Here is a 21,326-nt window from a genome sequence, read left to right on the forward strand (position 1 = left end):
TCTCTCTCTCTCTCTCTCTCTCTCTCTCTCTCTCTGTCTCTCTCTCTGTCTCTCTCTCTCTCTGTCTCTCTCTCTGTCTCTCTCTATATTTCTTTACAGAATTAGAATGTCGGCTCCCTGAGAGCAGGAATCATGTTTTTGACTTTGTTTATATCCCGAATGCTTAGCACGGTGCCTGGCACATTGTATATGCTTATTAAAAGCTTTTTACTGAGCGACCATGATAGATTAAATTAGTACAAAAACTCTTTATGAAGGTAGGTGGAAGTCAATGTATTTTCATCTTCCTATCTTTCCTAAGAGTTTAGCATGGTATTTGTAAGTATTTGGTATCCTTGATGCCAATTTTCAGAAGAATAAAACATAATGAATAGAAAAGAATAAAAAATGACAATGGTTTTTCACCATACAGTCATTAATGTGATTTTCTTAAAATGTAGATCCAACCATGTCACTTCCTACTTAGTAAACTCCCATGACTACCTACTGCCTCCAGGATCAAATACTGATTTCACTGGTTAGAGTTCAAAGCCCTTCATAATCTAGCCTCCTCTTACTTTTCCAGTCTTTTTATACCTTACTGCCTCCCCTACTTACTCTTCAATCTAGTGACATTGGCCTCCTTGATATTCCATGTATAAGATATTTCATCTTTCAGGTCTGGGCATTTTATCTGGCTGTTTCCCCCATGCTGGAATGTTTTCCCTTCCCATCTCTGCCTACTGTCTTCTCTAGCTTCCTTTATAAAGGTTCCAAATATCTCAATTACATGTATACAAAAAATTTTCAATATTAATTTTAATTTCGAGTTCCAAATGCTCTCCTTCCATTCTTCCTTTATTTCTCCTTGAGAAGGCAAACAATTTTATATAGATTATACACGTGAAGTCATGAAAAACATTTCCATAATTAGCCACTTTACAAAAGAAAATGCAAACAAACAAAAAAAACAACCCAAGAATAATAAAGTAAAAAAAAAAAAAAGATGCTTCAATCTGTACTCAGATTCCATTAGTTCTTTCTCTGGAGGTGGATAGCATTTTTCTTCACAAATCCTTTGGAATTGTGTTAAATCATTATGTTGCCAAGAATAGCTAAATCATTCACATTTGATCTCTGCTCAATGTAATTTGTATCAATTCTTGTATGTCTTCCCAAGTTTTTCTGAAAGCATCCTGCTGGTCATTTCTTATAGCACAATAGTATTTCATCACAATTACATATCATAACTTGTTCAGCCATTCCCCAATTGATGGGCATCCTCTTAATTTCCAATTCTTTGCCACCACAAAAAGAGTTGCTATAAATATTTTTGTATATTTAGGTCCTTTTCCTTTTTTTTAAATCTCTCTGGGGAACAGACCTAATGGTGGTATTTATGGCTTAAAGGGTATGCAGAGATTTGTAGCCCTTTGGGCACAGTTCCAAATTGCTCTTCAGAATGGCTGGATTAGTTCACAACTCTGCCAATAGTGCATTGGTGTCCCTCTTTTTCCATATCCCCTGTAACATTTGTTATTTTCCTTTTCTGTTCCTTTTCATGTTAGGCAATTTGATAGGTGTGAAGTGGTCCCTCAGTGTGATTTCTCTAAACAATAGTGATTTAGAGGGAGACTTCCAGGAGCCAAAATGGTGGAGTATGCAGTAAATCACCATAACTCTCCAATATTCTCCTCCAAACAACCATAAAATAGTGGCCCCAAACAAATCCTGGAACAGCAGGACCAGCAAAAAAGATGGGGTGAAACAATCTTTTGGCCCAAAAAACTTGAAAGATTGGCAGGAAAGGTCAGTATCACTCAGGTAAAAGGGGAATTCAGTCCAGGACAGGAAGTATCTTAGGAAGCCAGTAGCAAGCCCCACCTCAGCAAACTAGTGGGAGACCCTGAGCCCCAGTGTGGTGGAACAGGCAAACACCAATATCAGCCCCTCCCCCCCCATGTACCTCAGCACATGCATGGAAACTGGCAGACTCCAGCTTGGAGAATTGCCAGGCGCTTCAGCATAGCCCTGGGCAAACAGAGAGCTGCCAGAGGTCAGACCTCCACTGCTTTATCATAGCCCCAGACAAACAGGTAGATGCCAACCCTGTATGTGCCTATACAAACAGGCAGCTGCCAGCTTTGGCTCCTGCTATGTACTTCAGCACAGCCACAGGCAAACAGACAGCCACCACTGGCCAGACCACCACAAGCTTAAGTGTAGCCCTGTGGAAATGCAAAAAACTTCACTGGCCTCAGCACATGCCAGACACCAGCACTAGCACCTCACCTCAGCACCAGATAAGCTGCCAGACCCCTATAGTCTGCAGCAGCACCAGCCACCCCCTCACTCCTTCAGCCCAATACCAGACCCGAGGGTCCTCTGTGGGCCTCAAGACAACATCAGTGCAACACCAGGGAAATAGTCAGGGTCTGCAGCCTCTGGCACAAGAAGTCTGAAACAATGCCCCTGGGAGGAGAGCTCAAATTTAAAAGAAAGGAAAAAGGCCAGAAAAGATAAGCAAAAAACAACAATAAAAAAGAATCTGATGATGGAAATTTATGATGGTGACAGGGGAGATCAAGACACAAAATCAGAAGAGGACAACAACATCAAAACACCTAATTGCAAAACCCCCAAAGATCGTGGGGAAGGGTCTCGAACCCAGAAAGGACTCATGGAAAAGCTCAAAAAGGAGCTTAAAAATCACATAAGAAAGGTACAAGAAAAACTGGAAAAAAGAAATGAGAGGGATGCAAGAGAGTCATGAACAAAGAGTCAACTGCTGGGAAAAAGAAAACAATTGCTTAAAAAAGTAGATCTGGCCAAATGGAAAAGGAAGTACAAAAGCTAACTAAGGAAAACAACTCCTTAAAAGTTAGAATTGGGAAAGTGGAAGCCAATGACTCCATGACACACCAAAAATCAATTAAATAAACTCAAAAGAATGAAAAAAATAGAAGAAAACATGAAATACCTCTTGGTATTTCCAACTGACCTGGAAAATAGATTCAGGGGAAAGCATCTTTCAAGAAATTATGGAGGAAAAGTGCCCTGATATCCTGGAACCAGAAGCAAAATAGACATTGAAAGAATCCACCAATCACCTCAGGAAAGAGATCCCAAAATAAAAACTCCAATGAATATTATAGCTAAGTTACAGAACTATCAGATCAAGAAAAATACTGCAGGTGACCAGAAACAAGTTAAATATCTGGGAGCCACATTCAAGAGTACACAGGGACTCAGCAGCTGCAACACTATCAGAGGTCATGGAATATGATTTTCTGGGAGGCAAAGGAGCTGGGACTACAATCAAGAATCACCTATTCAGTAAAAATAGGCATTAACATTTCAAGGGAGAAAATGGTCATACAAAGAAAAAGAAAGACTTCAAGTTTTCATATAGAGAAGACTAGATCTGAACAAAAAAAAATTGATATCCAATATCAAGACCCAAGAGAAGCCTAAAAATAGAAAAAAAAAACATAAGGGATTCAGTGGAGCTGAATTGTTTACATCCCCACATAAAAACTGATATTTGTAATTCTTAACAATTGTTCTAATGATAGTACAGCTAGAAGGAATATACATAGACAGAGGATACAGGTCTAACATAAACCTGAGGGAATGATATAAACAAAAATTAAGAGATGAGAAAATAGCTTACACTAGATACAGGAGAAAGGGAGGTAGAATGGGGTAAATTATTCCACATGAAGAGGCATGAAAATCTTTTACAGTAGAGGGGAAGATGAATGGGGCGGGGCATGATGGGCATTGCTTGAACGTTATTCTCATCAGTATTGGCTCAAAGCGGGAATAATATACACAATCAGTTGAATATAGAAATCTATGTTCACCAACAGGAAAGTAGAAGGGGAGAAGATTAAGTATAGTGGGGTAACTGACAGAAGAGAAAGCAACCAGTGGAGGCAATAGGCTGAAGCAAAACACTGATGAGGAAGGAAAGGTTGAAAGGAAAGAGAGGACAAACAAAAAAAAAAGAAAAATAGAATGGAGGGAAATACACAGTTAGCAGTCATAACTGTGAATGTGAATGGGATGAACTTTCCCATAAAATCAAAGTAGATAGCAGAGTGGATCAAAAACCAGAATCCTACAATTTGTTGTTTACAAGAAAAATGTTTAAAGCAAAGAGACACATACAAAGCAAAGGTAAAGGGCTGGAGCAGATTCTATTTAGCTTCAGCTGAAGTAAAAAAAAAAAATGCAAGGATAGTAATCCTGACCTCAGACAAAGCAAAAGCAAAAATAGACCTGATTAAAAGAGATAAGGAAAGAAACTATACCTTGCTAAAAGATACAATAGACATCGAAATAATATCAATACTAAATATATATGCACCAAGTGGTATAGCATCCAAATTCTTAAAGAAGAAGTTTAGTTACAGTTTCATGACCAAATAAGAGATAGGGAGCTTTATAAGATGTAGAGTAGATATTTTGATTATATTAAATTAAAAAGCTTTCGCACAAAGAAAACCAGTGCAACCAATATTAGAAGAAAAGCAGAAGCTGGAAAATGGTCTTTACAACAAGTATCTGATAAAGCCATCATTTCTCAAATATATAGATAACTGAGTCAAATTTATAAGAATGCAACCCATTTCCCAATTGATAGTCAAAGGATATGAACAGGCAGATTTCAGATGAAGAAATCAAATCTATCTATAAGCATAGAAAGAAGTGCTGTAAATCACTTTTGATTAAAGAATGCAAATTATAACAACTCTGAGGTACCACCTTACACCTATCAGATGGACTAATATGATGAAAAGGAAAAATGCTAAATGTTGGAGAGGATGTGGGAAAATTGGGATGTTAATGTACTATTGGTAGAGTTGTGAACTTATCCAACCATTCTGGAGAGCAATTTGGAACTATGCCCAAAGGACACCCAAACTGTGCATAGCCTTTTGTCCAGAAATACTACAACTAGGTCTGGATCCTAAAGAGATCATAAAAAAGGGAAAAGGACCTATATGTGCAAAAAATATTTAAAGCAGTATTTTTGTGGTGACAAAATATTGGAAACTGAAGGGATGCCCATCAGTTGGGGAATGACTGAACAAGCTGCAGTATATTAGTGTAATGGAATACTATTGTGCCATAAGAAATGATGAATAGGCAGATTTCAGAAAAACCTGGAAATTGTTGTATAAACTGATACAAAGTGAAATGAGGAGAACCAGGGAAACATTCTATGTAGTATTAGCAACAATGTTTGTTGATCAACTATGAATGACTCAACTATTCTCAGCAGCACAATGATTTAAGTCATTTGTTTTTCCTTTTGATCTGTTTTGTCTTTCACAACAGTGTATTATGGAAAGATGTTTTACATGATAGCACATGTATAACCTATATGAAATTGCCTACCATTTCTGGAAGGGGTGGGGGAAGGCAGGAAGGAGAAAAATTTACAACTTAACATCTTGTTAAAATGAATGCTAAAAATTGTTTTTACATGTAATTAGGGAAAATAAAATAAATTTATAGGTTTTACGTTTATATATTTATGCTATTTATATTTACATACATAGGTGTAAAATGTTTATTGAATTGATTAGTCATGTTCTGTGAATTTCCTAGGCATCATATCATAAAAGTTAACATCTAAATTCATATTTAGAGTTTTTAGTTACAAAAAAGGAAGGGTTATTTTGTATTTTGTATGTAATAATTGTGATTTTAGAGTCCCAGAAAATGAAAATAAATCCAACCAAAGGCAAAATATTCAATATACTATAGAGAGTGGCTTGAGACAGTTAAGGAATCTTATTGGCCTCATACATTCAATCTTTTTTTTAACTTTTGGAGAAATATTTTGTGGGATTTAAATTTCATATTGAACTATGATTACTAGAGGTATAAGGTGTTCAAATTCCAAATCTAATTGACTCTTTTACTAAAAAAAAGTTTTAGCAGTGTGATATAGAATTTGACATTTTGAATAAACCAGACCACTCAAATCCTTAATAATTTGAATTAAATAAGCCTATGCCAAATATAAATATGCAAAGTGTCTTTATGAAAATGTCATTGTCAGTTCACGCTGGGATAGTCAAATCCTATATACACTGACCATTTGTGGGGAAAAATAAAGCACTTGATATTAGCAAATAATATTAATAAAAATGTTCAACTTCACTAATAAATAAATATAAAATTAAATTCTGAAGAACCACATCATAGCCATCAAACTGCTAAAACAATAATTCAAAAGCAAAAAAAAAAAACCTCAATGTTCATAGTATTATGAAGGAATATACATCATTACATTGCTGGTCAAATTGACAATTTGGAGAAATTTGGGGGGAAAAGAATCTGATAGCAGCCAGAAAATATTACAAAAACAACTACACTATGTGAACCAATAGTTCAATGTTGAGTATATCCCTTGAAAATGTTATCAAAATCTATAAGAAGGGAGTTGTCAAAATGATTTCATAGAAATTTATAGGTAATAGCAAAAACTGGAAACAGTCTAAATGTTTAACAATAGGTGGATGGTCAAATAAAATGTAATACCATAATGAAACACCATAACACAATTAAGACAAATATAAGGAACACAAACAAATATGGAAATAGCTTCATGAAGTAATACAAAACAAAATAAAAAATCAGAAGTACAATAGAATACACACTGACTATATGTAGATGGAAAGTTAATGAACATGAATGGACAAAGTCTCCTAATGAAAATGTTACCTACATGTAACAACATGAAAATGTAAATAATACTTCATGCAGTGACACTAATATATATGAATTTACTTAAGTAAAAGCAACTTCGATTGATTACATTGATGTCTAATGTAAAGTTTTTAATAGAATATTTAATTAAAATAATTACTATTTTTTGCTACAATGTCTTTCCGGAACTTTTAAAAAGGATTTTCAACAATTATGGAGACACTTTTGTGCCTTGAGAAGGAAGTAAGGATATTATCTAAACTTTATTTTTAATGTTGAATTTATTTAAAACCTCCACAACTGAGAATAGATGCTACTTTAAGTGTCAGGAAATTACTGAATCCTGTCCCTATTTTGGTACTTAAAAAAACCAAACATATGGAGCATTTGAATAATTTAATTTAGAGCATGGTTAATAATTGAACTTCTAACTGATGATTGTAGTACCTCAACTATTTTAATAATCTGGGATGGCCATGTAAAAAATGAGAACCTACTCTTCCCTTATAGGAAGTGTTAAAATAAGTAGAGTGGACTTTGCGGCAGCGCCGACGTCCCCACCCCCTTTTTCTGCGAAATCACCATGGCGGCCGGGACCCTGTACACATACCCTGAAAACTGGCGGGCCTTCAAGGCCCTCATTGCTGCACAGTACAGTGGGGCCCAGATCCGCGTACTGTCCGCACCTCCCCACTTCCACTTTGGTCAGACCAACCGCACCCCCGAATTCCTCCGAAAATTTCCTGCGGGCAAGGTTCCAGCGTTTGAGGGTGATGATGGGTTCTGTGTGTTTGAAAGCAAAGCCATTGCACACTATGTGAGCAATGATGACCTTCGAGGCTCGACCCCTGAGGCTGCTCCCCAGGTGATCCAGTGGGTGAGCTTTGCTGACAGTGACATCGTTCCTCCAGCCAGTACCTGGGTGTTCCCCACTCTTGGCATCATGCACCACAACAAACAGGCTACAGAGAACGCAAAAGAGGAGGTGAGGCGGGTTCTGGGGCTGCTTGATGCCCACCTGAAGACTGGGACCTTCCTGGTGGGGGAGCGCGTGACTCTGGCTGACATCACAGTTGTGTGCACCCTCTTGTGGCTCTATAAGCAGGTCCTGGAGCCATCGTTCCGGCAGGCCTTCCCCAACACCAACCGCTGGTTCCTCACCTGCATCCACCAGCCCCAGTTCCGGGCAGTGTTGGGAGAGGTGAAGCTTTGTGAGAAGATGGCGCAGTTTGATGCTAAAAAGTTTGCTGACACTCAGCCCAAGAAGGAGGTCCCAAGAAAAGAGAAGGGACAGCAAGAAGAGAAACCCAAGGCCCAGGCAGAGTGGAAGGAAGAGAAGAAGGCAGCTGCGGCCCCCGGCCCTGAGGAGGAGATGGATGAGTGTGACCAGGCCCTAGCTGCGGAGCCCAAGGCCAAGGATCCCTTTGCCCACCTGCCCAAGAGCACGTTTGTGTTGGATGAGTTTAAGCGAAAGTACTCCAATGAAGACACGCTGACGGTGGCCCTGCCGTACTTCTGGGAGCACTTCGACCGTGATGGCTGGTCCCTGTGGTATGCCGACTACCGCTTCCCCCAGGAGCTCAGCCAGACCTTCATGAGCTGCAACCTCATCACTGGAATGTTCCAGCACCTGGACAAGCTGAGGAAGAATGCCTTTGCCAGCGTCATCCTTTTTGGCACCAATAATAGCAGCGCCATTTCTGGAGTCTGGGTTTTCCGGGGCCAGGAACTCGCCTTCCCGCCGAGTCCAGACTGGCAGGTAGACTATGAGTCCTACACATGGCGCAAGCTGGATCCTGGCAGTGAGGAGGCCCAGACCATGGTCCGAGAGTACTTCTCCTGGGAGGGGGCCTTCCAGCACGTGGGCAAACCCTTCAATCAGGGCAAGATCTTCAAGTGAACACCCTCACCTGCTACCACCTAGCTGCCTGCTTCCTCCTCTGCAGGGAGGTGCCACTCATTAAACGAAACTGAACACAGAAACTCCCCCCCCAAAAAAAAAGTAGAGTGAAATCACTTGATATGATAATATTTGGCTTAGAACAAATCAATTTGGCTAAAAGGAAAGAAACATAGATATATGAATCATTAAATAGCACTTTTAAAATGCTGCTTGCTTGTAATTGGACAGAAATTAGAGTTTGATCAACCGTCTATACCATATGCTACAATAAGCTCAAAATAGATGTATGCCCTGATTACTAATGATCATTCCGCCTCTCCAAATTGGAAGAATACTAAATCACACACCTTCAACATCTATAGTTAGCTACTAACTCTTGAATAAATAAGAAACAGAGGCAACCTTGCAATATTATATGGATAATGTTGATCACATGAAATTAAAAAGCTTTTGAACTAGCAAAATTAATGCAACTAGAGTGAGAAGCTGCTAAATGGGGGAAAAACTTTTAATAAGATAGCTTTGATAGGATCTGATATTCACAATATATAAAGAATAATATAGATCCATACATACATTCATATACAAATACACCTACATGGATGTATAAGTGGTGAAATGATACGAACATGCAGTTTTCAAAAAAGAAATAAAAATTATTAATTAAATAAATACTGTTACAAAGCATAATAAAAAGTCAAAACAGCTCTTAGGTTACATCCCACACCCAGAAAATTAGCAAATATGATAAAAGATGGGGACTAGCCAATATTTAGGGTTGTTGAAATAGTGTGTCCTAAAAATCTTAATGCAGTTTTAAGCTTTAATAGCTTTCATAGCCACATTAACATAGTATAGCAACAATAATACACTGGAGGTGTAGCTATGAACTGATTCAACCATTTTGGAAAACAACTTCAAATTCTGCTAAGAAAGGGACTACAAAGTCTATACCCTTTTACTCAGAATTCCATTGCTATACATCTATTCTAAGAAGGTAAAAGACAAAATGTTCCAATAGACCAAAATATTTATAATAGTAATTACTGTGGTAGCAAAGAACTGGAAGAAAGTAGATGCCCATCAGGTGAGGACTGGCTGAACAAATTGTACATGAGAGTAATGGAATTTTACTGTGGCATAAGAAATGATGAATATGAAGAATTCAGCAAAGCATAGCTTGGAATAGATGACTAAGTTACTTTAAACTCCAAAATTGCTTGATTCTATTACCATATAAGGTACAAAAACGCTCATGATATGTAAAAAAAAAAAAAGTCAATGAGGAAGATATTCATCCATATACACATTCAGTGCCCTTAGTCATGGTAATGTTTGGATACTACACTTTTCCAGCCAATTATTTTTTGAAGTATCCTTTTCACTAACTACTTATGACCAGAGTTCAATTCAATTCCATATTAGGTTACATTTCCAGAACATTGCTTCAAAAAGCAGCAACTTAAGTCTTAAGTAAACTTAACAGGTCTCATTATATCCTACAATAAGCCTACAAAGAAGACCCATCTTGGCTGTGAGTAGTAGAAAGTTGCTGCTCATGAAGCCCCAGACTGGTAAAACAAGGTGAAAGGTAGTGAAAGAGTTGTTACAAAGTGAGGAATCAGGACTATTATAAACAAAGGTTAGCTAACACTGCATTATATTATATAACAGAGCCGAGGTGAATGAGGGGTACTAGGTTTTACTAGCAATCAGCTTTGATAAGTCAGCACTGAGATATGCTAATGATACTTCTCTGGTTCTATGGGTTTCTAATCAGTATACCATCACTTTATTCCCTAGCTATAATTCCATTTTTAAATAGGGAAAAATGTAAACAGTAACAACAAAAGCATTTAAAGTTTATAGAGTCTTTTTAATTTTCAACAGATTATCTTTTTAATTCAATTATTATAATTTTATTAAAGGCCATAATTATTGTTGATGCCTGAAATGCTGTCAATAGAAGGTGCAATTATGCTGCATAAAATTGTAATCACAATGTGCAATGATGGATAATTCCTCACTCTAAAAAAATTAACTTTAAAATATTTTTAAATTTATTAAAAATATATTATTCAGCTAATTCTTTTAATGAGTTTTTGGGAGATGCTTTCCATTGGGCTAGAAAAAAATAAAAATTATATCAACATTGCAATATTACTTAAAGTGCATGTGTAATGAAGTTGACATCTAATGAGGCCAAAAAACCTTTCTCCTTAAAGAAAAATTCTCTCATTGATAGAAATGTTCTTAGGTGTCAATAGTATATTGACAACCCACAAGTGCAAAAAAGACAAGCAGAATAGACAGTAATATTTGTTTTACAACATCTATATCGGACGTTGTTGGGGTGAGGTGGGAAAGTAGTATTTTATAGGAGGGAACATACAAGAAGAACCTATAAGCTTAATGAAATGCATGCAGGCTAAGTTGTGAATAAATCAGTAATTGCAGTATATAAAGAAAAATTAATTGTTCACACTTTGCACCCTTGTACATGACTGAGGATCCTAAAGGATTATTACCATCAGTTTGTTATCATGTCAACTCCCCAAACATAGTTATACTCCTTTTGCTCTTTCCCTCTCAAATTTATTGAATATTCTTCTAGACTAAGTGCAATTTTTAGAGTCACCTATTGAAGGTTCCAAACAGATATTACCCTGCCACACATCATCACTTCTGGAAAGCATCCACGTCTGCTTTTCATTCCTTTCTGAGCTTTGTTATCATGTTTTTCTTTTTCTACCTCCCCCACCTCATGCATTTTTAAATAAGAAAAAGCTTATTTCTTTTTATAATATTTTCCCCCTCCAATACACTCGGAAAAACCTGTACCTATGGAAAAATATACTGCCGCTTCATAAACGTAGTGGCATCCAACTAGAAAAAAGTTGCTTTTGTTCTTATTTCTGTTGTTCTAAGATTCTTTAAGTAATAACTCTTAACTTAAGGCATGAAAATTAAACCCTTTCCTTTGCTTACTATTCACAGACAGAAAAACAACTGTTCATAGGCATTGCAAACCTATTTTCACATGGTATACATAGCTAGACACAATTAATTTATTTTTAACTTCAAATATTGATATAGTTGGTTAAAATTCTAGTTGCTAGGAGCTTACCTTATTTTACATATGTAGGCCTCGGAAAATCAATTGTGTAAAAATGCATTTCTTTAAAATGAAAAGCCCTAATATTTAAATAAAACTGCGATATATCCTTCTGCTTTGTATAAATAATAGGTATTTATAAAACACTTTAAGATTTTTCAAAGTGCTTTATAACTATCTCATTTTATGCTTAAAATTACTCTGGGAGGAAGGCACTGTTATTATCCCCATTTTACAGATGAAGAAACTAAGGCAGATTGGATTAAGTGATTTGTTCACATAGTAAGTGTCTGAGGATGGATTTGAACTCAGGTCTTCCAGACTTCAAGTCCAGTGCTCTGGCCACTGTGGCATCTAGTTGCCAAAAATTATTCTTTGTTTTATCATGGAGATGACTTTGGATTAATGCAGGATCTATGAGCCCAGAAAGGCTTCAAGTGTAGGCCCTGAAACAGTGTGTTTGCTTTCTGGTGAACAAAAGAGGATTATCTTCATTCCTTAGCTACTTGATATGTCTTGTTTTGTTTTGTTGCTATTTTTTCAGTTGTTGCAATTTTCTCTAAATTTATCACAAAGCCATGCAACAAAGAAAACTACAAAACAGTCTTTAGTCCTATGGGTTCTGGGGTGGCTATGTGGTACAGTGAATAGAGCACCAGCTCTGGAGTCAGGAGGACCTGAGTTCAAATCTGGCTTCAGACACTTAACAGAAAAACTAGCCATATGACTTTGGGCAAGTCACTTAACCCCAATTGCCCTAAAAAAAAAAATCCTGGGGGGTGGAGTCAATATGGCAGATTAGAAGCACCACATCCACCCAGCTCCAGCTTCCACCTTCCCCAATCCATGTAAAAGGGAACTCTGAACAAACTTTGGAGCTGCAGAACCCACAAAAATGACACAGAGATGCTAACCTCCCACTGAGGACAGCCCAGCAGGCCAGCAGCAAGCAGCCAGTCCAGTGCTCTGGGAGCCGAGTCCAGCACTCTGGGAGCCGAGCCCAGCCACTCACCAGCCGAGGATTTGTCCACACCACATGGCAAGTTCAGTTCCTGGCCTGCAGAGTGTAGGGGGACCAAGCGACTAGTCTGAGGGGTAATCGCTCTTGCTTTAACCTGCTTGGATCTGGATTGCAGTCTAGGATGGAGGTCCTGGGGTTTGTGACCAGCTTGCCAGAGCATGAGGCCTCAGAGAGGGCACCCAACTAATACCTCCAGCAGCTGAGAAAACCCCAGCGTTTGGGACAAAAGCTCCACTGTCTGGTGGCCGAGTTCTACTGTGGCAAAAAGCCCAGGGGTCAAGTGACTGAGGGGGACATGACTAGACAAAGGAAGCAAAAGAAACAGAAGACTCCAACATTAGACTCCTATTTGGGGGACAAAAAGGAGCAAAGCATGGAACAGGAGGAAGACAGTGAAGTCAGAACTCCTGCACCAAAAGCTTCAAAGGAAATACTAGCTGGTTACAGGCCATAGAGGACCTTAAGAAGCAGATAAGAGAAGTGGAGGAAAAATTGGGAAGAGAAATGAGAATGATGCAAGAAAATTATGAAATGAGAGTCAACAGCCTCACCGAAGAAAATCACACCTTAAAAAACAGACTGACTCAAGAAGGCAATGAGGAGAGGAATGCCTTGAAAAACCAAATTTGCCAGATAGAAAAAGAATCTCAAAAGCTCAATGAGGAGAATCATTCCATCGGAGTTAGATTGGAGCAAAGGGAGGCTAGTGACTTTAAGATAAATCAAGATGATATTAAACAGATACAAACAAATGAAAGAATAGAAGGCAATGTGAAATATCTCATGGGAAAAACCACTGACCTGGAAAATAGATCCAGGAGAGATAATTTAAAATTATTGGACTACCTGAAAGCCATGATCAAAAAAAGAACCTAGAAAACATCCTCCAAGAAATTCTCAAGGAAAACTGTCCTGATGTTTTAGAACCAGAAGGCAAAAAAGGTTGAAAGAATGCACTGAACACCTCCTGAAAAAGATCCCAAAAAGAAAACTCCTAGGAATATTATAGCCAGGTTCCAGAACTAGAAAAATCAAGGAGAGAATATTATGAGCAGCCAGGAAGAAATAATTTGAATATTGTGGAAACACAATCAGGATAACACAGGATCTGGCAGCTTCTACACTAAGGGATCAAAGGACTTGGGATATGATATTTGGGAGGGCAGAGGAGCTGGGATTAAAACCAAGAATCACCTACCTAGCAAAACTGAGTATCATGTTCCAGGGGAAAATATGGTCATTCAGTGGAATAGAGGACTTTCAAGCATTCTTAATGAAAAAACCAGAGTTGAATAAAAAATTTGTCATCCAGATACAAGAAGCAAGAGAAGCTTGAGAAGGTACACAGGGAAAAGAAATCGTAAGTCACTGATCAAAGTTGAACTATTAACATTCCTACATGGAAAAACAATAATTGTAACTGATGAAACTTTTTTCAGTATGAAAATAGTTGAAGGGAACAGAAATATATATGTCTATATAGGAGGGTGTATGGGTATATGAATACATATTTGAGTGTGTGTATATGTGTACATATACATAGATAGAGAGCACAGGACCAATGTAATAGTAAGGGATGATACTTAAAAGGTGAAATTAAGAGATGAGAGGAATATAATGAGAGGAGATGGGGAGAGACAGAATGGGGTAAACTATCTCATATAGAAGAGGCAAGGGGAAATGGTTACAATGGAGGGGAAGAATAGGAAGGCAAAAGGGAATGGGTCTATCTTATTCTCACTGTATTTTTCTCAGGGAGGGAATGAAATACACACTAAATAGGGTATCTCACCCTACAGGAGAGTAGAGGAAGGGGATGAAAGGGGGGATGATGGAAGGGAGGGCAGGCTGGGGGGAGGAAAGTTGGAAGCACTCACTTTTGTTTTTATTTCTTTTTTTCTTTTTTTTTTTTTGAGGGCAATTGGTGTTAAGTAACTTGCCCAAGGTTACACAGCTAGTTTTTTGTGTGTGTGTGTCTGTGTGTAAGTGTTGTGTCTGAGGGCAGAAGCGAACTCGGGTCCTCCTGACTCCAGGGCCGGTGCTTTACTCACTGTGCCACCTAGCTGCCCCATGGAAGCACTCACTTTTGAAAAGGGACGGGATCAAAGTAGAGAATAGAACAATTGGGTGGTTGGATAGGAGGGAGGGAAATATAGTCAGTCTTTTACAATATATCTACTGTGTTAATGTTTTGCATTAACTATACGTGTACAATCTATACTGAACTGCTTATCTTCCCAGGAAGGGTGGGTGACAAGGAAGGAAGGGAATGAATGTGGAATTCAAAGTTTTAAAATCAAATGTTTAAATGCCATGCCCTAATGGAGAATCTAAGGAGGTATGGGAGAAGAAATGGGAGAGAACAGATTGGAGGAGGGGATATCCTGTGGGACTGCTATTCTGGGGTGGTGGATAGGGGAAAAACAAGGAGAAAATTTGTAACTCAAAATCTGGCGGAAATTAATGATGTAAATCAGAAGTTAATAAAATATTTGGAAAAAAAAAGTCCTATGGGTTCTTCCATTTCTGCAGTGACAAAAGAGTGATAGAATAAGGAGTCGGAGAAACTAAGTTACACAAGTTTAAGATGACATAGCAATTAGTACCTTAAATGTTATTTTATTATACAATGACCAGTTAGTAAGCACAATATTAGAGAAACTGAATTGAATAAATCTTGACTTTCTTGCTCAAAGGAAAAGCAAACAAACCAAACATCATTTCATGGGAATTGCTTCAGTGTTTGCAATGTCTTTTACATAAAGATCATCATGAAAATGACTGCAATTTATCTCAACGGAAGCTCTGCTGGTGGCGGGCCTTTTAAGCCAGTTTTTTGTCTGCTGCATCATTCCTCTTCTTGTTTATTGGCTGTTCTTGATCCATGAGTGGTTCTCTTGGGGCAGGACCACTCTGATGGTCTAAAAAAGACCAAGATTCCAACCTTTAAAGGAGTGGGACTAAATGATCTTTGAAGTTTCTCCAGATCTAAATGCATTGATCCTATAACATTTAGGCAGCACTGGAAGTATCAGTATCTCAGTTCCTCTTCATTTCTTAGTGCAACTGATTTTTTTTTCTCCAGTAAATTTACTTTAAAATACTATTATTAAGGAACTTAATGATAATAACTTTAACTTGTGTGCTAACATATCTGTAGAAGATGAATAGTGAAAGGAATGTGATGAAGAACTTAGTAAAGACCTTTCACATTAGATATAAATATATATTTGATATTTAATGACTTAAATGCAAAAATGGTAATTGGTGAAGATGTAAAAGAATATGGGGTAATACAATTCAGGATTAAGCAACTTGTAGACAATATAGAAATTATGTCTATACATTATGATACCATATTCAGGAAAAAAAATCAAGCATTGGATATGTAAGTGCAAAATACATCATGAAACAAAGTTAAATTAATTATATTTTCATATATAGGAGACAAATGGATATGAATGTAGCAGTTATTAAAGACTCAGCTGTCCTTATACAGTTAGACTTGTACAGTGACTCACTAAAAACTAAAATTAACAGAAAGCTGAATAAAGACAACAAAAGATATAGCAGGCAAAACAATCCTAACCTGAATTATTTAAAGATGCTACTGACACAAAAATGGAAACTAGAGGAAAGGATATTAATGCTGATTATAGAAATTTCACTTATAAGTTTAACTGCTGTAAATCAATGACCATATTCAAGATACCAAAAGAGACTAAAAATCCCTTAATCTGGAAACAATTAATTTACTTGCCAAGTATAAAGACATGACAGTAGTGTTAATGAGTGAAAGGGTAGACACACTAGTGATTTTTGGTGCATAGTTCCAAACTGCTTTCTAGAATGACTGGTTCAATTTAGAATTCTTCCAAAAGTGTATTAATATGTGTACTTTTCTGAAGCCTTTCAAGAAATGTCATTTTATTTCTCCCCTCCCCCTTCATATATCTGATGTATGTGGGGCAGAGTTTCAGAGTTGGGTTTTTTTTTTAAGCAATCAGGGTTAAAAGTAACTTGCTCAAGGTTACATGGCCAGGTGTTTCTGGGTGGGTTCTAAGTGTCAGAGCCCGGATTCGATCCCCAAGTCGTCCCGACACTGGAGCCAGTGCTCTTACTCGCTGTGCTACCTGGCTGCCCCTCAGAGTTGTTTTAATTTGAATTTCTCTTATCACTAGTTATTTGGAGCATTTTTGTGTATGTCTGTTAATAGCTTAAGGCTTTTTTCTTTTTTTGTGAACTGGAAGTTTATGTTGTTTATAAATTAGGAAATGGTTCTTGTTCCTATATATTTGAATTAGTTCCTCATCTATTTTCATATCAGATATTTATTAGAGAAACTTACTGATAGTATTTTTGTAGTTAAAATTTATAATTTTAATTAAGCTATTTTTGTGTAAAAATTTATGCAATATAATTTTCAATTCTATTTTCTGTAATACTCTTTATATCACATTTTATTATGAATTCTTTCCCTTTTCAAGAGTTACAAAACTTATTTTCTTCCTTGGTCCTCTAATGTGTCTATTTTTTCACTTTTTATATCTAAGTCACATACCTACTTGGAGCCTGACTTAGTATATGGTGTGAGCAGCTAGTCTAAATCTATCTTTTGCCAGACTGCTGTCCAGTTTTCTTAGAAGTTTCTGTAGAATAAGCCCATACCTTAGCAGTCTTTGGGATTATCTTTGGGATTATGCTACTATTTGTATGCTTCTTTATATACTGATTAACTTTCCTATGTTTTAATTAGTACCTAATAGTTTCCACACTTTTTCCTTTGCAGAGTTTTCTTTGACAATGAGTACTTATACAAAGATATGGTCAGTTCTTACATTGTTCTGTATATCAAAGTGAATGGATTTAGACATTTTAACATTAACCTAGTACAAGAGAAAAGCTAAGTGGGAAATGTTACATTCAGTTATATGTCATGACAAATGATTTTTTTAAAGGAAATAGTTTTTCTTCTTTTTTCTAATTTTAAAACTTAATTTAGATTCAAAATATCTCTTTAGTCAAACTGTCACTTTTCAATGATAATAATTGTAGTAGTAGTAGTAGTAGTAGTAGCAGATGTAATAACAACAGCTAATATCTATATGAGGTAGATTGCTGGCTCAGTGGAAAGAGCCCTAGGCCTGGAGTAAGGAAGACCTGTGAGATACTTAGTAGCTGAGTGACCCTGGGCAAGTCACTTCACTTCTGTTTGCCTCAATCTACTGGAGAAGGAAATGGCGAACCACTCCAGTATCCTTGCCAAGAAAACCCCATGGACAGATGGTCATAGAGTCAGACACAACTGACCAAGTGAGGAACAACCACAAGAACATTTATATAGCTACTATGTGCCAAGCACTGTGCTAAATGCTTTTCTACACAAAAACACTGGGATATGGGTAATATTATTTCCTAGATCTGCAGTTGAGAAGACCAAGGCAAATGAAGGTTAAGTGACTTGCCCAAAATTACACAGCTAGTATGCATGTGAAGCTAAATTTGAGCAGGTCTTCCTAAGTCCAGGTCCAGTGCTCTATCCACTGCTCCATCTAGGTGCCCTGAAACAATTGAATGAACATACACTCAAGAACACAGACTTATTTCCAGCATAATATACAGTGCCATCTGCTAGTGACATAATATCAGAGTTCCATGAGTAAAATTGTGTCTTTGCTAATTTAGACCTTTAGAAACCACTAAAGTTATTTGCCTACAATTCTATGATCCCCGCTCCAAATTTTAAAGTAATCTACAGTGAACTATTTCTTGCATGCTGGTAAAACTGTCACTGTTGAGAAAAAAACAAAACTGTGATATACCAGTAAAATGAGCAGAAAAGGACCACATATTCTGCCCATGTTCAATTAACTTTCAGAATTCTCCTTTACTTCACCAACCCATTGATATTTGTTAGTTTTTTTTTAATTAATTCTTTAGATCAGTCTTGGAAGCCATTAATCAATATTTTTAAAAGTTCTCCTAGAGATATTCCTTTAATGGTCACCATATTTTTCCCCAAAAGTGTTTAGTACCTCCAATTGCCATGTACTCAACAAGTAAAAATCACCTGCTTCTTTGGAGGCTAGTGGAAACATGAAATAAATAATTTTCATTTCTCTTCTGCCTGAGAGTAGAGAGATTCTACACTTGAAATTTTAAAGGGACCTTGGGAAGGGAGGAAAGGAGGTTTGTGTGAGCAAGAAGTTAATTATAGTGCATAGATAAGCAGTCACCAGCTGACGAAATGTGAGGGTGCAAATCAAGGAAATGAAGGCAAATGTGGAAAAAACCTTGATTACAGTCATACTAAAATATTTTCTTGAATTCAGCATCTTTGGCAGCTTCAAAGTAGCTACAGGTAAAGAAACAAATAAGCAACAACAACAATATAGTAATGCCCCACTTAACTGGAAGTAAAGCTGCCAGTAACCTCAGTCAAGTAGTAAATAGGATCAACTTTAGAAATAAACACAACACACTCTCACCAGAGGAGAAGATAATTCTTACAAAGGTGCCAGCTGTCCACTCTAAGGAAAGTTTAGAATTGCCCTCAACAATCCCAAAGCTACCCTACATGATGGAGCCATGATGTTAAGCAGTGAAGTACTATAGCAATGTCACTTTAAGCTTTCAAGCTTCAAAAAACTATAAAACTTTAGCTCTAATATTAGAGAGAAAATTTAACAATATTTTTTGCCATATAGATATTCTTATCTACATTTTACAGATGAGGAAATCAAGGTTCAGAAGACCTGAATATGGACATTGTCACCAAGTTAGTAAGACTTTGTACCCATATTTTCCTGACTCTAAGCTTAGCCCTCTCTTTACAATGTCACATATGTGCATAGAATGTAAATCAGCTGGTTGATAATAAAGTGATCTAAAACAGCATTAAGTCTCCAGAAAAATCAGTATGATTACTGATTGCATCCCTACCCCTACAATATTGCTTTGCCCACACTCATATGATGTTTTTATGGTACCATTCAATTAAGCAGGCATTTATTGTCTACTCACTATGCCTAGTCAATTAGGATGTAGGAGGGGTGAGTGGGACAAATAAAATAGTCCCTGTCTTCCAGAGTCTTATGTGTTTTTTGTTTTGTAGTGTGTGTCTATGTGTCTCTGTGTATCTCTCTCTGTGTATGTATACAACACTCATACAGAGAAGTAAATTGAAAATAATATGAAGAGAGGGAAAGGGCTAACAAATGGGGTCAGGAAAAACTTCACACAGGAGGCAGCACCTTCCCTGAGGCTTGAAGGAAGTTAGGATTTTGTTAGGACACTAAAGGAGAAATGTGTTTTAGGCAAGGACACATTCTGTGCCAAGATAGGAAGAATTGGAAGGGGCATGATGAGTTCGGAAGGCAAGCTTAGCTGGAATATAGAGTACATATAAGGATGGAAAGGTAAGCATATAAGGAAAGCACTCAGATTTGAAGGGCTATACATACAAGAGTTTGTATTTCATCCTAATGACAATAGGTATGCCCTGAAGATGGTTGAGCAGAGAAGGGACTAGGTCCCTTCCAACTTTAAATCTCAGATCCTGTGATCCAGCAAATGTGACCTTAGAAGAAACAGTGACCTAAAGGGGAGAAGCAGGAGAGTGTCCCAGATTCCATGAGAAGAAAGAGCATCTTGGAAGAGGGAGGGTTTGACCAAAACTCCACAGGTCAAGTAGCCTGGGAACTGAGAAACGCTCATAGAATTTGAAAATTGAAATATTTTTAGGAACCTTGGAGAGAACAATTTGAGTGCAAGAGTGAGTTCAAAAGACTATTGATGGTACTCAGCATTCCTGTAGATAGAAATATCACAAATACAGCATATTTTTCTATGCTAAATTAACCAGGTCCTATTACTTGCTTTTAATACTCAGAGTAAAAAGATATCTTCAGCTTACTTGATCATCAAAGACCCACTTACCACAAATGCTATTATACTCCTCAATGTAGACTCCCACTGGAAACAACTTTTAAGGAACTGTACTGTATTCCATATTGCCATAGTAATTTTTTTCACACGATCAACATCCCTTGATAAAATCTGATAAAAGGTAAGGAGAAAACAAGAAAAAGAACAAGTTGAATACAAATCCTTCCTTCAGATGCATTAACATGATATTTTGTCATATATTTTACATATTTTCTGATTTCTTCTTTATTAATTAATCTTTTAAAAAATCCTGAGATTTTATCTGAAGTTTTATTTCAGATAGATCTTTATCCACAAGGTAAAAAAGGTAAAGAGTTCATCTAAAGAAGAAATTCATGTCTCTTTATTATTTGGTATAAAACAATGCTTTTTTTTTTTTTTAAGCAATCGGGGTTAAGTAACTTGCTCAAGGATACACGGCCAGTTATTTCTGGGTTTGGTGCTGAGTATCTGAGCCCGGATTTGATCCAGGTCATCCCGACACTGGAGCTGGTGCTCTTACTCGCTATGCTACCTGGCCGCCCCTACAGCAATGCTTTTTTAAGGTGATAAAATCATAGGAGTTCCTAGTTTTTATTTGTTTTTAAAGATGTCACAGGGAAGAGATAGCTTTACCATGGAATGTTCTTGAGTTT

The 21,326-nt window shown here is 37.2% G+C and overlaps 2 protein-coding genes across 4 annotated transcripts in view; one reads left to right on the forward strand and one right to left on the reverse strand.

Moving 5' to 3' along the window:
• MCTP2 (multiple C2 and transmembrane domain containing 2) overlaps positions 1-21,326 on the reverse strand; it is a 268,641-nt gene that overhangs the window by 71,977 nt on the left and 175,338 nt on the right. For all 3 annotated transcript variants that reach the window (XM_069098511.1, XM_069098512.1, XM_069098510.1), the window contains one exon: positions 20,683-20,802. In XM_069098511.1, coding sequence (XP_068954612.1) covers positions 20,683-20,802 — 120 coding nt within the window. The remainder of the gene's footprint in view (positions 1-20,682; positions 20,803-21,326) is intronic.
• LOC138169229 (elongation factor 1-gamma-like) lies at positions 7,236-8,688 on the forward strand. The gene has a single exon (XM_069098514.1). It carries the CDS (start codon positions 7,289-7,291, stop codon positions 8,603-8,605), a length of 1,317 nt encoding a protein of 438 aa, XP_068954615.1. The 5' UTR covers positions 7,236-7,288; the 3' UTR covers positions 8,606-8,688.

Source organism: Petaurus breviceps, unplaced genomic scaffold, assembly GCF_028583685.1.
Source record: "Petaurus breviceps papuanus isolate PSGF00001 unplaced genomic scaffold, PetGlider_PUasm1.0 37, whole genome shotgun sequence".
Lineage (NCBI taxonomy): Eukaryota > Metazoa > Chordata > Mammalia > Diprotodontia > Petauridae > Petaurus > Petaurus breviceps.

What these genes read in the sequence shown, in the direction of transcription:
- LOC138169229 (XM_069098514.1), top strand. Translation starts at nt 7,289, where the DNA reads ATGGCGGCCGGGACCCTGTACACATACCCTGAAAACTGGCGGGCCTTC.